Here is a 16,642-nt window from a genome sequence, read left to right as displayed (position 1 = left end):
TCACAGGTGGGAAGTTACGAGTTTGACTGTACGTTCTAACGGGTAACCATAGGAACAGGTCGGAAAAACACGAGTTACGGAACGCACCATTACCACAACATAATCTCTCCCCATGCAATAAAATGACTGACTCAGGTCGTCCAATAGGAAACCGGGACGTGAGAAACTGTAATAATCTGAGTTAGACTTCAGGTAGAAACTTCAACTTCAACTTCAATTTAAAACAACTTTATTAATCCCACCAGGGGCAATTGATTTCAGCCGCTTGCACAGTCCAAAAACACAGTACACACAATAAATACATGTAAGAAACAAGGTAAATAAATAGAATAGAATGCCAAGGAATACAGTGTTGTCAAAGATCAGTTGAATAAAGTGAATAAATACATACGTTGCACATGTTTGACCAATAAAATGTGCATGGTAAGAGGAATAAAATCATTATCAAGAATTTAAGAGGCGAATCTTGCAGACAGGTGAAACATAGCGACGACCTGAGGGCAACAGAGAGAATTTGCTTGCCAGCACGTAACCAGGAGAAGACAAAATATTGTTTACTGAGCAGCTCACGGCTCTGCTCCGCCGTTCTAAAAATAAAAATAGCTTGCATCGACAATTAAAGGTAACAAACCTACTGCTATGACTGTAGGGATTATGGCAATGGGCCAATTTCACAAAAATGTTGAACTATTCCTTTAATACAGACAGAAGCGCCTGCTATCCCGTTTGCATTTCGATGCTGGTAGAATTTCAACTGCAACAACCCAGACGCGCAAAACGATTTTACAACCTGCGCGTAGTTTTCAAGCTGCGTCGGACGAAGAGTCAGCCCACTCATCTCGACTTCATCGAGGGAACAGACCCATGCCATGTAAGTACAGTGTTTGTTTTTGAGTTAGATAAAACTGAAAATAATTCTGTCGTTCAACTGAAAGAATTTCATGCCAAGTTTTCAAATAAATCACATTTTTAAACATTATTTTCATTGTTGAAGTTTAAAAGTCTGGGTGTGCGACAAGGGGAAAGCAGTGATTTTGACAATTGTAAGAATGTTGAAAAGTATGAAAAAATTATAATAGAAAGGTGGTACATTTTTTCTAAGGTGGTTTTATTGTTAGTTTGACAAAGACAGTGGAATTTGTACAATATGATGTGTATTTTTTTTAAAATATGACCAAAGAACATAAAAGTGCCCGTAGTCTAAGAATCACCCATACACGTTATTATCATATCATTCATCTAACACACCGTGTAGATGAATGGAAACACCTTTGCACACCGGTAGGCAGAAAGGTGCATCGGAGGAGGAGAAACACGTGGACTAGGCGAAGAAAATCCTGCACACTTTCCTCCTACTAGTCAAACATGTTACAGCTTTTAAAAACTCTTCACACAGTTACCACAACATAATCTCTCCCCATGCAATAAAATGACTGACTCAGCTTGTCCAATAGGAAACCGGGACGAGTTGTAAAAAACTGTACAATTTGCCTTAGATTTCGGGTAGAAGCAGCAATAATAAAGAGTGGGTTGGATTTTGTTTTATCCCATATAAGTTTTCTCCTGGGCTTACAGCAGAGCAGAGTGACTGACAGACCCGTGTTTCAGACCAAGCACTCTATAGAAGTGATTGCTGTCAGAAGATACAACTATTTAAGACTTATATTAACACAAACATTCCGCTTACTTCTGCTTTAAGGTAGAAACAGCAATAATAAAGAGAGGGTTGGATTTTGTTTTATCCCAGTTGGTCAAAGATGTAAAATAAAAAAAAGCGCCTGCTATCCCGTTTGCATTTCGATGCTGGTAGAATTGCAACTGCAAAAACCCAGATGCGCGAAACGATTTTACAACCTGCGTGTAGTTTTTGAGCTGCGTCAGTGCCAGTGGAGATGAAGCCGACTTCATCGAGGGAACAGATCCTCGCCTTGCCTGTAAGTATATTGTTTGTTTTTGAGTTGGAGAAAAGTGAAAATCATTCTGTCGTTCAACTGAAAGAATTTCACGGTCTTTTCGGTCTTTTACAAAGATGTACTGTATATCAGGCATGTCCAAAGTCCGGCCCGTGTTAGCTATTTTAAGCTATTTTATATTTCACCAGACCTGTGGCCACACTCTAGCTGCGCGACCCTTGACCCTTGCCAGCCCATTTCTAAAATATGATATAATATAATATATAATATACAATGTTTCAAATGAACCTAGATATGTTTAAGCTTCCTGACAGACTTTTTCTTCATTTTATGTGGTCTTCAAATGTGAAAAGCAGAGTGATTTTGGTAAAACCTTGTTTATATTTATTAAAGGGGAACTAAACCCCTCAGTTTTGGATGATGTGCTCTAAGCTTGAAATTCAAAAAATGCCTTGATTATGGACGGGACTCCAGGAGCACTCTCCGATCCCCCCTCCCCCCTCCCCCCTGCGCCCCATTCACACCCGCGAAATCACACAAAAGAGAAAAAAAAGTAATAAACACACATCAACACTTCTGCTAGCGCTAACGAGCTACTAACGAGCGACTCTAACAGCACTAGTAGCGTGGACACTACTAGGAGAGGACGCCAGAGCCGTGACACAGCATCTACAGCTGATCCGCCGGCTCGTTAGCTCGTTAACGGCTCGTTAGCGCCAGCGGCACTAAGGATTCCCGTTCAGGCAGCTGTTAGCAGCCGTTAGCCGCAGCAGAGCAGCTAGAGTGCCTAGCAACCGTTAGCGGCAGCAGAGCAGCTAGAGTGCCTAGCAACCGTTAGCGGCAGGCAGCAGCCGGTGCTGATTGGTCGGGGAGCTGGTGGCCGGTGACGAAAGCTGCCTCCAAAACGTCATCTGCCTCCATCTCAGCCAATAGAAAAATTTGATTGTAATAGCCGTGTTTCAACCCATAGAGGGCAGTCACTCTACATTTTTACTACAAAATACACCAAGTTGAAATATTTTGACTAAAATGTCAAAAGTTGGACCAGAATCAACTGACAACACTACCTTATACCCAAATATATTTGTTTTCAGCAGAAAAAAGTGGTTTAGGGGTTTAGTTTAATATTCTATGTGAAGAAATGAAAAGAAAGCGGTCGGTACGGCGGACTCTGACAGGTCCGCCGTACCGACCAGCTGATAAATGACACGTCAGTAACACGTCGGATGACGCTTCTGAGGAAGACTGGAGTCACAGTCGAAACTGTCAAGCAGGTAACATCACTCTTGATTTCAATTGTCTGAACACAAGAAAAATATAACTAATATATTTGAGAAGACAAAATGAACATAATTAATCTAATACGTGGAAGTTTGGACATGACGGTGTCAAGTCGCTCCGCCGACTAGAAAAACTGGAAAAATCCCGAGCACGCCACAAGAACCACCTGAGATTTAACCTCCGATGCAAAGACGAGGATATAACACCGGCAAGCCTCAATATCCAATGTCCCATTCCGACCAGGAATGCGGAAAACATCATCAATAAAGCGAAAAAGGCTCTTATCAGAGAACGGATAAGAACCACGGTAAACAAAATCGACAAAATCAACACGCAAATAAAAGAGGAAATGGACAGCTTCAAAAATCACTGCACGTTGGAGAAGAAGTGGGAGGAGGATGTAAACGCACACCTAAAACACACATATGAACAAGAATTCGACACATCAAAGCAACGCCAGATCAAAAAACTAAACAAATTAATAGAAAGAAAAAACAAAAACAAAAACACACATCTCCAAACAAACGACAAATGGCTGCGCAACCTATCAAAGCGCACCCTCACGGAAACGGAAAAAACAGTATTAACAAGAGGTTTAAATTTCGCCATTACACCCACCAAAATACCAAAAGAAGAATACATTTTAGCCACAGAACTGGCATGCCACAAAATCCAAGACCAGGGACAGAAAGCAGAACTCCGGAACGCTGTAGCAGGTATCCTCAAATCAGCAAAACTTCCGCAAAGTAACATCACAAAGGAAGAAGAAACAGCTATAAACACATTGAAACGGGACAAAACCATTACCATTCTACCATCCGACAAAGGCAGAACCACAGTTATAATGGACACGGAAACATATGAACAACAGATGGAAACCATGTTAGGAGACAGAGGGACATACGAAATAATGAAAAAAGACCCCACAGAAGAAAAGAAAAAAACATTGAAAGCATTACTGAAACCACTAGTAGAAAATAAAAAAATAACACGGGACGCCTATGACCACATGATACCCACAGCCAACGTCACCCCCCGGATATATGGAACCCCCAAAATCCATAAAAAGGACACCCCACTGCGCCCCATCGTGGACAGCATCGGATCAGTCACATACAACCTCTCAAAAGCTCTGGTGGAAATCCTCAAACCCCTCCTCGGAACAACAGAACACCACTGCAAAAACTCTAAACAACTGGCACAAGAACTCAACAATATAACAGTACAAAAAGATGAAATCCTCATATCACATGACGTAGTATCACTATTCACAAAAACCCCCGTTGATGTCACTTTACACATTGTGCAAGAACGCCTCAAGGAAGACCGGACCCTCAAAAAACGCACAAACCTCACAGTTGAAGACATATGCAAACTTCTAAACTTTGTTGCCAAATCCACCTACTTCCAGTTCAAAAATAAAATATACAGGCAAACAGAAGGATTCGCAATGGGAGACCCACTATCCGCAATCATGAGCAGTTTTTTTATGGAGGACCTGGAAACCAAAGCAATATATACAGCACCCGCCCACTATAAACCTACACTATGGAAAAGATACGTTGATGACATCCTGGAGAAAATAAAAACCGGACACACACAAGACCTCACAGATCACCTGAACACCATGGACAGCACTGGCAATATTCAATTCACACACGAAGAAGAAATAAACCGGACCATAGCTTTCCTGGACATAAACATTCACCACAAAGAAGACGGCAGCATTAAAATAACAGTTTACAGGAAACCCACACATACCGACCAGTACCTCCTCTGGACATCAGAACATCCCACAGCACACAAACTCTCAGTTGTCAGAACACTATACGAACGGGCCACCTTCATAACAGAAGAAATAGACAGACAGGAGGAGGAAAAACACATCCAACATGCACTCACACTCTGTCAATACCCTAGATGGGCCATAGAAAAAGGAAAACAACAAGTCACAAACAAACAGAAAAAGAAAAAAGACGAAAAAACAAAACATACGAGAAAGATAGACGACAAACCCAAAGACATCATAACCATACCATACATCCGGGGAATAACAGAATCAATACAACGGATCATGAAGAAACATCACATCAACACAGCAGTTAAACCACATACAAAACTCCGTCAACTACTAGTTCACCCAAAAGATAAAATAACACCGGACCACAAATGCAACGTCATCTATGAAATACCATGCAAATCATGCAACAAAACATACATCGGAGAAACAGGGAGGTCATTCAACATAAGGAAAAAAGAACACCAAAAAGAATGCGAAAAAGAGACAGCTGGACGATACACACGGACACAAAAAGAAAAAGCAGAACAGGAAAACCTAAAATCAGCAATCACAGACCACTGCAGAAGAAATAATCACATCATGGAATGGGACAAAGGCAAAATCATCACATCAGAAACAAACAAGTTCAAACGCTGGATAAAAGAGGCCATAGAGATCAGGAAGCGGGCGAGGGACACCATCAACCGGGACGAGGGGGCGTACACTCTCTCGCACACCTGGGATTCCGTGCTCCAGAGACCACCCAGGGCGGAGGGGGCGCGGTCGGTACGGCGGACTCTGACAGGTCCGCCGTACCGACCAGCTGATAAATGACACGTCAGTAACACGTCGGATGACGCTTCTGAGGAAGACTGGAGTCACAGTCGAAACTGTCAAGCAGGTAACATCACTCTTGATTTCAATTGTCTGAACACAAGAAAAATATAACTAATATATTTGAGAAGACAAAATGAACATAATTAATCTGAAAAGAAAGCCACTTGCAATAAAAACATGTATTAAATTTGCATAGTGTTAAAGCAGATATCAGCTTCACGGCCGTTTCGGCTAATGCTGCGTTCAAGGCAGGCTTTTGAAACCGTAAGTTACAGCTTCAAGTCACAACTACGACTTGGTAGCGTTCCAGGTAACCCGTAGCTCGTGTTTTTACCATCCTGTTGTCTGTGAAAGTTCCCTATAACGGCCACTCGTAACTTCCGACCCGTGAACTCGTACCAGATCGAACTGGTATGACTTCACAGGAAGGAAAAACACAAAGTACGAGTTTCTTTGAACGCACCATGAGTTAGCAGCCCCCGCCCTTGTCAGGCATCAATTGGTCCTCGTGCTACGTCACCACATTCACGCGCATCCCTTGGCTGCACACACAGCCCTTCATGCCGTTCTCTCTCCTCATTGGATAACACTTGTATCCCACAAGGAAAATTTTCTCCTCGGGTTACAGCAGAGCAGAGTGACGGAGAGACTCGTGTTTAGGCTGAAATACTTCATGTAAGTGATTGCTGACGGAAAATAGGACTATTTTATATTAACAAAAACATTCCACTGATATCTGCTTTAAAGGTTCAAAGGATCCAACCCACAGGTTTTCACCTCACCAAATCTGGCCCTCTTTGTGAGAGAGGCTTGTCCAAAGAGTTTGGACACACCTGATGTAAATGCATGTGAGTATCTGGCACTCTTAGAGACTTTATTGTGCTATTGTAAATTATTTATTTTGATGTTCATGCTGTCTTTTTGCAAATTGTGAACCGTGTGGATTTTATTTTAGTTTCTGTTATAGCGTATAATCTCAAAAAAGATGTTATGTACACACTAAAAATACATTTTCTGTTGTTTGAAAGAATTTTGTGCAACTTTTTGACATTTACAATTTGAGAGATACAGCTGTGACATTTCTGCATTTTGAAAAATGTGCAAATTTGAGTTTTATTTGAGTTTTTAGCAATAATACAATATTCAGTATGGACACGAGCTGCAGCTCTGAAACCGTGTGTGTGTGTGTTGATGTTTCCATGTCCAGAGTGGAAGTGGTCCAGCCCGTCGCCACCACCTCTGCCTCTGTGGCGTCGTCATGGTGACGTGCTGAAAGGTGAGGTGCGTGACCTCTGACCTCTCCCCCGGCAGCAGCAGCACTTCCTCTCTCTTCCTGTTGGCTCCGCCCCCCCACTCGCCGCCACATTCCAGCTGCTGACCAGACAGGAAGTGATGTCACTCACTGCTGCTGTCTGTCCTGTCTTGTCTCTACGTTTCCCATGATGCCGTTCCCTCACACACACACACACACACACACACACACACACACACACACACACACACACACACACACACACACACACACACACACACACACACACACACACACACACACACACACGAGTCTCTGTCCTTCAGAAGGTCGACAGAATGTCTGACATCATCAGTGATGACACAACCGTCAGTTCAAACACAGAACACTAAGGCTGTCAACCCCCCCCCCCCCCCCCCCTAAACTAGAGTCAGTTTCTAATGCTTCTTATGTTAAATATTCAAATTATATTCACATTATATTAAATCTTATTAGCTCAGTATACGCCGACGTGTCTGTTCTGATGATACAAGTTTAAAAAATTACGATTATTATGCATTAATTCATTCTTTTCCAACACTATGAATGCGTAAAATTCAATTATATTCAATATAATAAATTACTTTTCTAATTGTATACACAAAATATTTAAGTATCTGTTAAAAGGTACAACGAGGAGTTTCAGAAAGTGAATTGTTTTCACTACATTTCCCATGAACCTCAGCGCGCACGGTGAAATTCTTGGACCGGCGCAAGACGGACGAAAGCGAAAACATTTGCCAAGAATGTTTTCAAGTCGGAGGTTGGAAGACGATCAGATACCGTCGTAGTTCCGACCATAAACGATGCCGACTAGCGATCCGGCCGCGTTATTCCCATGACTCGCCGGGCAGCGTCCGGGAAACCGAAAGTAGACACTAGGGATGTCACGATTACTTGTTTTCACAATTAATCGCGGTATTAAACGCCACAATTAATTAATTGTAAAGATTCCTAAATACCGTCACTTTCCAAAAAAAAAGATCATGTATGAACCGTATGTGCAGATGTGCTCCAAAGTGAAGGTAAATGCTCAGATTCTGGTCCATTTACCTAAAGTAACATTGAATTGGAATTTAAATGCTAGAGTGTCATTTGTAATTAAAAAAAAAGATTAAAATTAACTTAAACATTTGGTATCGATGACACTTCCCCTGGCGGATGAATAATTGTTCATATTTTAATAGATATTTAAAATATTTTATAATTAGTAATGTATATTTTAACTATATTTGATTTTACACATTAATAGTGTTGTGAAATTAATTAATGCATAATAATCATGATAATCGTAACACCGTGATTATTTCTCTGACAATAATCGTACCAAAAAAATCTATTATCGTGACATCCCTAGTAGACACTTTACTTTCTGTCTTCACCTCTCTCTCTGTCTTCAAACTAAATCTGCTACAAATCTCAGTCGACTCCTGCACTTGTTAAATATGCCTTGTCATGCCCTACTGATGAACTGTTTTATTGTATTGGATTGTATTGTTTTGTATTTTTCTAAGTGTAATTTATATAACCTTGTTTTCACTTTTAGCACTCCCCTCCCTTTCAGGCTGCACTTGAAAATAAGAATTGTGTTCTTAATTTTCTTCCCTGGGTAAATAAAGGTTAAATAAATAAATAAATAAAAATGCTGGACGAGTCGACCACTAATCATAAATAAATAGGGCTGTCCCCATTATCACACTGTATTTTGATAATCGAAGCTTCGCGGACATAAAATCGGTCAAAACCGAAGCTTCGACGGCCGGGGGGGGGTGCGCGATCATAGCGGAAATAATGAAAGTAATGTCAGACAAACACTGCATATCTCCACAATCAGGCAGGTTTCCAGGATGCCAAGTAGCCGACTCATTTCAATGTAACCGTTGCCGATGAGAACCGGTGTCAAAGAGGAAAAGAAAGAAAATCGATCACGGACTTCATGATCGATTACCATGGCAACAAACGAAGCTTCGAAGCTTTGGATTTTTGGGGTCAGCCCTATAAATAACAATATCACCAGGGGCGGAGTGGGGCGCCAAAATCTACCGGGAAACGCCACGGTTTCGGGTCTTGTCCTACTCACCAACATGCTTCGGTGCCATGGATGTATTATATTAACGTTCGGTGCCCATGGAGAAGACAGAGCAGCTGCTGCTGTGATGTGAGAGGTTCCGGCTCGTAACGGTACCGCGGTACCGCGTACCGACGCCCCCTGGCCCACTTACAGTAAAGCACGGACTTTGTTGTCTTGTTAAATTAATATAACTTATAGATAACGTAACACACGGGCAGGACTGATCAGGTTTGCTGGGTAGCTTCCGTGAGTCGTTCTGTTTTTAGCCGCAGCCGCTAGTTTAATGATAACTTTAACAGTGATAGGCTAACGCATTTCCCATGAGGCTTTGCACCATTCTACATTACTTTAAGAACAAACAAACAAATTAAATTGCTGGTTATTTTATATTTTGTGGTCATGGAGGTTTTGTAACATTGAAGTAAAATAATTAGATAAAGATAGGAGGCTAAACAAAAATCATTTAGTAGGCTGGATTGATGAGAGTCTGATTCACTATCGCAACCATGAGTGAGAGGTAGAGAGACATGAAGGGGTACAAATAATGGGTGGACTTTTTATGAGGTGTAGAGGTAGAGCTTGGAGATTATCATGGGGACTTATGATGATAGTTACTTTTAACTCATGATCACCACACGGCCGCGCAGGGCAGCTTGCGGGCCGGCTCACTTGGGTTTATTGGCCGCCGGCCGACCGGGAAATCTCCCGGTCCTCCCGATGGCCACTCCGCCCCTGAATATCACAATTGCTATAGAGACAAAAGGATATGTTTATCTAAATGGAGCATTAACAAGTGGTAAAGTAGATTCATCCACATTAATATGAGACTCTTCCTCTGGGAATCTTTATTAAAGGACCAACTATTAACCCCCCAGGGGAAAGTGTTTGAACTCTTTCAGTGATTATCTGTCATCAACACCAAATGTTTGTGTTGATTGAAGTGTTTTTTCTTTGATATCCCTCAGGTCTGCGTGGATCTCTGTCCAGGCTACAGCTGGACTACGTCGACATCGTCTTCGCCAACAGGAGCGACATCAACGCACCGATGGAGGGTCAATACACACACACACACACACACACTGATCAGATTGTTATTGGTCAGATGGCTATTGATCAGATGGTTATTAGGGGTGTGACGAGATCTCGCAAGATTAAACTCGGCGATATTTCTCGTCGAGTTAAAAATCTGTCTCGCAAGATTTTTTTTTTTTTTAATGTTAAATGAAAGCAGGGTTTCCACTAGCAGTTACCACTACTTTTCACTCCTTTCCACACAGTTCTACCTCTGTTTAGGTGCTTTTCTGTTCAATCACAGCTAAGTTCTTCATGGTTCCTCCTCAGTAAAAACCAAACTTATCAGCCGTGGTCTCTGCTCATTCTACCACTCTAAGGGGCGTTGTTCCCCCTTAGAGCGGTAGAATGAGCATATACCACGGACTGGAGTGATATATTGCTTTTATAAAACGGTTACCAATAATGACAATATGAAAGAGGAATACGCAATCAATTTCATGTAGTTTTATTCAACCAGAAATACATATTATTCAATAAAAAGCTGTTCCCAGCTGTCCAGACGTTAGCTCCAAGTAGCTCTCCGAGTATCCCATGGCTGCACACACAGAGAGGACTGCCCCTTTATGCCGTTCTCTCTCCTCATTGGATAAAGGTTGTAGGATACAAGGAAAGTTTTCTCCTGGGCTCAGAGCAGAGCAGAGTGACTGACAGACCCGTGTTTCAGACCAAACACTCTATAGAAGTGATTGCTGTCGGAAGATACAACTATTTAAGACTTAGATTAACACAAACATTCACCTTACTTGCCTCTACTTAAAAAAAATCCTAGAGGAAACTCTGTGACATAATTTTGTTTGCACTTGGAAAAAGGGAAAGGAATATTTATTTTATTTTAACTTTTATACATTTTAGTTTTAGTTTCAGTTTCAGTTTATTTAAAGCTCATGCTTACATCATGCATGTAAAGAGTTATAATAAAACATTAAAGGAGCATTATCGCAAATACAGCAGTAATAGCATAAAATAAGCTGAAATATGCAAAAGATGGGTCGGGGGGAGCCATAACTAAATTTACAAAAAAAATCGCCAACAGTATAGTGTCCGTGGGGCAAATGCAGCATTTGTTGTGATCCAAGCCGGCCCGGCGCTTGCTGCGTTAAAATGCACTCGGAACTCGCAAATCCGACCTCCGAACCGGACAAATATGCAACAGTAAGTAATGTAGCAGTGTCAGGCTGCTCACAGTCACTGAATCGCTGGTAGAACACTTTGTCTCCACGTCCCTGTGTCTTTCTTCAGCTGTCCTCTCAGCGTTATTAAGGAGGAGGACGTGTCAGTTGCTGTTGTTGTCGTTGTTGTGGTTGTGCGCGACGTAGAGCTGCCGCTTCCACTAGCGAGTTTTCTTTTTCCCGCGATTGCACGTTCATTCAGCCTGGTGAGGGAGGAGGAGGGGGGAGGGAGGAGGAGGGGGGGAGGGGGGGGACTAAACGAGGCTGCTCTCTCTCTCTGACAGCTGCCCACTTGTTTATATCTGATAAGCTCCGCCTGGCTCCATCTAGTGGCCGAATTTTGCGATAATACTCCTTTAAAATGCATGAGCAGCTCAGTTAAATAAAAGTCTGTTGGTCCAGTCAGAGATTCTGTCATTGTAGTTTTCTTAAAATCTCGTCTTGTCTCGATCTCGTGACACACACCTAATGGTTATTGATCAGACTGTTATTGATCAGATGGTTATTGATCAGATGGTTATTGGTGGTTATTGATCTGTGTTGCCAGAGGTGGTCCGAGCCATGACCTTTGTGATCGATCAGGGGATGGCCATGTACTGGGGAACGTCTCGCTGGAACGCCGTGGAGATCATGGTACAACCTGTCTGTCTCTCTACCTGCCTCACCTGTCTCTCTCTCTCTATACCTGTCTCACCTGTCTGTCTCTCTCTACCCGTCTCCCCCGTCAGGAGGCGTACTCGGTAGCGCGACAGTTCAACCTGGTTCCTCCGGTGTGTGAACAGGCAGAGTATCACTACTTCCAGAGGGACAAGGTGGAGCTGCACCTGCCGGAGCTCTACCACAAGATAGGTACACACACACACACACACACACACAGAGACACACACACACACACACACACACACACACACACACACACACACACACACACAGAGACACACACACACACACACACACACACACACACACACACACACACACACACACACACACACACACCCACCCCCACACACACCCCCAGGTGAGTGAGCTGTCTGTCTCTCAGGTGTGGGAGCAGTGACCTGGTCTCCGTTGGCCTGTGGCCTCCTGACGGGGAAATACAACGAGGGCGTTCCCGAGAGCTCCAGAGCCGCCATGAAGGTAACACACACACACACACACACACAGACACTCAACCCATCTGTTACCGTACACACACACACAACCCATCTGTTACCGTGGTGATCACTGTGTGTGTGTGTGTGTGTGTGTGTGTGTCAGGGCTACACCTGGCTGAAGGAGCGTCTCCACAGCGACGAAGGGAAGAAGCAGCTCAGTAAAATCAAAGACCTCCACCTGCTGGCAGACAAACTGAACTGCACTGCTGCTCAGCTGGCTATAGGTCAGTCCTACCTGTCTGTCTCTCTATACACCTGTCTGTCTGTCTCTACCTGTCTCTGTCTCTACCTGTCTGTCTGTCTGTCTACCTGTCTCTGTCTCTACCTGTCTGTCTGTCTCTACATAACACTTAAAGCAATACTTACCTTTCTGGAACTTTTGCACATTTCTTTGTCTAAGTTAAAATGCTATTAATAATCTGATGATACATTAAAATGTAAGAGAAACCCAACAGGGTTAAAAACTCATCATTTTTTCATTCTCATATAATTCTGAGAAAAGTCTGACCAATAATATTATTCGGTCCGATTAATAAGATTTGACGAGCGACCGAACCTACTTAATATGTAATCACTTTGTGCACCCCTCTCCTCCTCTCCCCCCTCCCGACCAGGAAGAACGCTTATTGACAGAGCAGTAGCAGGACACAGAGAGCAGAGGAGACTAGAGTCACAACACACAAGAAAGAAGGTTTTTGGAAATAAATAGTTTTTTAAAAGACCAATAACTGCAGCCGCAGCTGGTCACGGAGTTTCATGTCTGATATTGTAACGTTGATAGTGATCAGCCCCGAGTGATACACACAGGAAGTCACATGTGTCTATAAAGCATCCAGTGCTAACGGCTAGGCTACTGTTAGCTCTGTGCTAACGGCTAGGCTACTGTTAGCTCTGTGCTAATGGCTAGGCTACTGTTAGCTCTGTGCTAACGGCTAGGCTACTGTTAGCTCTGTGCTAACGGCTAGGCTACTGTTAGCTCTGTGCTAATGGCTAGGCTACTGTTAGCTCTGTGCTAACGGCTAGGCTACTGTTAGCTCTGTGCTAACGGCTAGGCTACTGTTAGCTCTGTGCTAACGGCTAGGCTACTGTTAGCTCTGTGAGTTCTCAGCGGTCCGGACCCGGTTGAACTCCGGACCGGCGCGGCTCGACTCGGCTCGGTCTGGGTTTATTTTCGGCCTGAACCAGCGCATCAGGTGGCGCTGGTCCGGCCGCCAGCCCGGCTCGTTGAGAACTGTAATCTGTAACAATCACTTCCCCTGCGTCTCCAGTAGCAGTAGGCTAACAACAGTTTATTATAAAACTCATCAGTCATCATCACTGAGTCCGTTTATACGGTTTAAAACTCCGGTGTTGTGTTTGTTTGTGTTGTTCCCGTTTCACTCGCGTTCCTGTTCTGTTTACCGTTGCCATGCCAACGCATGCAGCAGGGAGGGAGGGGGCTCGTGGAGCTGCGCAGGAGTGAGAGGTGGGTGGGACTTGTGAGGGAGGTGGAGCTGTTGGTTTTCAAATGTTTGTGCTGTGCTGAGTGAAATGCCAGATCGGTAAGTATTGCTTTAAATTTGACCACTTTTTGCAAAATATTGCCACTTTTTTTCTAGAATTGTTTTTGAGAAATTTTACCACATTGAGATATTTTTACCACTTTGAGAAATATGACCACTTGTTGAGAATTATTACCACTTTTTTCTCAAATTGTTTTTGAGAAATTTGACCACTTTTTTCTTGAATTGTTTTTGAGAAATTTGACCACGTTTTTCTTGAATTGTTTTTGAGAAATTTGACCACCTTTAGACAAATTTGACCACTTTTTGCGAAATTTGACCACTTTTTTCTTGAATTGTTATTGAGAAATTTTACAATTTTTTTCTCAAATTGTTTTAGAGAAATTTTTTACCACTTTTTTCTTCAATTGTTTTTGAGAAATTTGACCACTTTTAGAGAAATTTGACCACTTGTTGAGAATTTTTACCACTTTTTTCTCAAATAGTTTTTGAGAAATTTTACCACTTATTTCTAAAATTGTTTTTGTTTTGTCTGTAACCTGTCTGTCTCTCTACCTGTCTGTCTGTAACCTGTCTGTCTGTAACCTGTCTGTCTCTCTACCTGTCTGTCTCTAACCTGTCTGTCTGTCTGTCTGTCTCTCTACCTGTCTGTCTCTCTACCTGTCTGTCTGTAACCTGTCTGTCTGTCTGTCTGTCTCTCTACCTGTCTGTCTCTCTACCTGTCTGTCTGTAACCTGTCTGTCTGTCTGTCTGTCTCTCTACCTGTCTGTCTCTCTACCTGTCTGTCTGTAACCTGTCTGTCTGTCTGTCTGTCTCTCTACCTGTCTGTCTCTCTACCTGTCTGTCTGTAACCTGTCTGTCTGTCTGTCTGTCTCTCTACCTGTCTGTCTACCTGTCTGTCTGTCTGTCTGTCTGTCTACCTGTCTGTCTGTCTACCTGTCTGTCTGTCTACCTGTCTGTCTCTCTACCTGTCTGTCTGTAACCTGTCTGTCTGTCTGTCTGTCTCTCTACCTGTCTGTCTACCTGTCTGTCTCTCTACCTGTCTGTCTGTCTGTCTGTCTCTCTACCTGTCTGTCTACCTGTCTGTCTGTCTGTCTGTCTGTCTACCTGTCTGTCTCTCTACCTGTCTGTCTGTCTACCTGTCTGTCTCTCTACCTGTCTGTCTCTCTACCTGTCTGTCTGTCTACCTGTCTGTCTCTCTACCTGTCTGTCTCTACCTGTCTGTCTCTCTACCTGTCTGTCTCTCTACCTGTCTGTCTCTACCTGTCTGTCTCTCTACCTGTCTGTCTCTCTACCTGTCCGTCTCTAACCTGTCTGTCTCTCTACCTGTCTGTCTCTCAGCCTGGTGTCTCCGTAGCGAAGGCGTCAGCTCCGTCCTCCTCGGCGTCTCCAACACCGAGCAGCTGCTCGAGAACCTCGGCTCCATCAAGGTGAGGCTCCGCCCCCGACTGCCCCGCCCCCTCCCCCTCTGAAGGTTGGCATGGCAACAACCCTTTCTCTTCCTGTCTTCCAGGTTCTGTCTCAGCTGACTCCGCCCCTCATCACGGAGATGGACGCGTTGCTCGGCAACAAGCCACGAAACGCCAAGAAGGAGGGGCGGAGCTGAGGGGGAGGAGGAGGTAGCCACGGTGACGGCAACATGTCAAATAACCAGAAATATTTATTCTTATATTAATAGAATATAATATATATAATATATATCAATGTGAAGATGCAATCGCCCGACGCCGTCGTCATGGCAACGCCCTCGCGTCAATCATCTATGCATCTATGTTCACGCGTGCATGAGCCGATATAAACACAACCGATAACCAATAACCAATAATCAATCAGTTCTCAGTCTGAACAAGTCAATGTAAACATCACCTGTAACACCTGCTACCGCGGCAACAGGTGTCGCCATGGTAACAGCCTCCCCTCATCTCTCCCGTTACACACACACACACTCTCTCTCACACACACACACACACACACACACACACACACACACACACACACACACACACACACACACACACACACACACACACACACACACACACACACACACACACACACACACACACACACACACACACACACACACACACACTCGTAGGCTATTACTCATGAATGTAGACCCGTAGCGTTTAGAGCGCGTTGGCTCCACCCACAAACTGTGTCGACTTCAACATTCATCAACTACAACGTCTCAAACTGAATCAAAGGTTTTATTCACTTTCATCTTCATCCGAGTCTTTACAGTTGTTGATCAGTTATCGATCAGTTATCGATCAGTTATCGATCAGTTATCGATCAGTTATCGATCAGTGTGGAACTAAGTCCAGGCGTTATGACATCACCATCATCTATAATCAATCAATGACACTGTGTTTGACTCAGGTGTTGGCTGATCACCCAGTCGCCGTGACGACAGGCTGAGGTGGCGAGCTGTGGTTGGTCACATGGTTCCCCCCCCCCCCGTCAGTATTTAACCCCTTGTTCCCCTGATGTAACCGAACCACTGGACAAAATGTCAATAAAGTTATTTAAAAACCACGTCAATGACCACTGTGTGTGTCTGTGTG

General features: G+C 43.5%; 1 protein-coding gene across 1 annotated transcript; it reads left to right on the top strand.

Annotated features, from left to right (window-relative positions):
* Positions 1-5,574: 5,574 nt before the first annotated feature.
* On the top strand, positions 5,575-15,681 carry LOC311001442 (voltage-gated potassium channel subunit beta-3-like; the record flags this gene model as incomplete). The annotated part of the gene is made up of 9 exons (XM_083992528.1): positions 5,575-5,779; positions 7,019-7,087; positions 10,139-10,225; positions 11,964-12,049; positions 12,145-12,265; positions 12,462-12,556; positions 12,677-12,797; positions 15,417-15,505; positions 15,589-15,681. The coding sequence occupies 9 exons, from the start codon at positions 5,575-5,577 to the stop codon at positions 15,679-15,681; spliced, it is 966 nt and encodes a 321-aa protein (XP_083848654.1).
* Positions 15,682-16,642: the final 961 nt, after the last annotated feature.

The sequence above is a fragment of the Trachurus trachurus genome (assembly GCF_905171665.1).
Source record: "Trachurus trachurus genome assembly, chromosome: 18".
Taxonomy (NCBI): Eukaryota; Metazoa; Chordata; class Actinopteri; order Carangiformes; family Carangidae; genus Trachurus; species Trachurus trachurus.
Note: the sequence above shows the minus strand (reverse complement) of the source record. Positions and strands in the feature narration are given on the sequence as shown.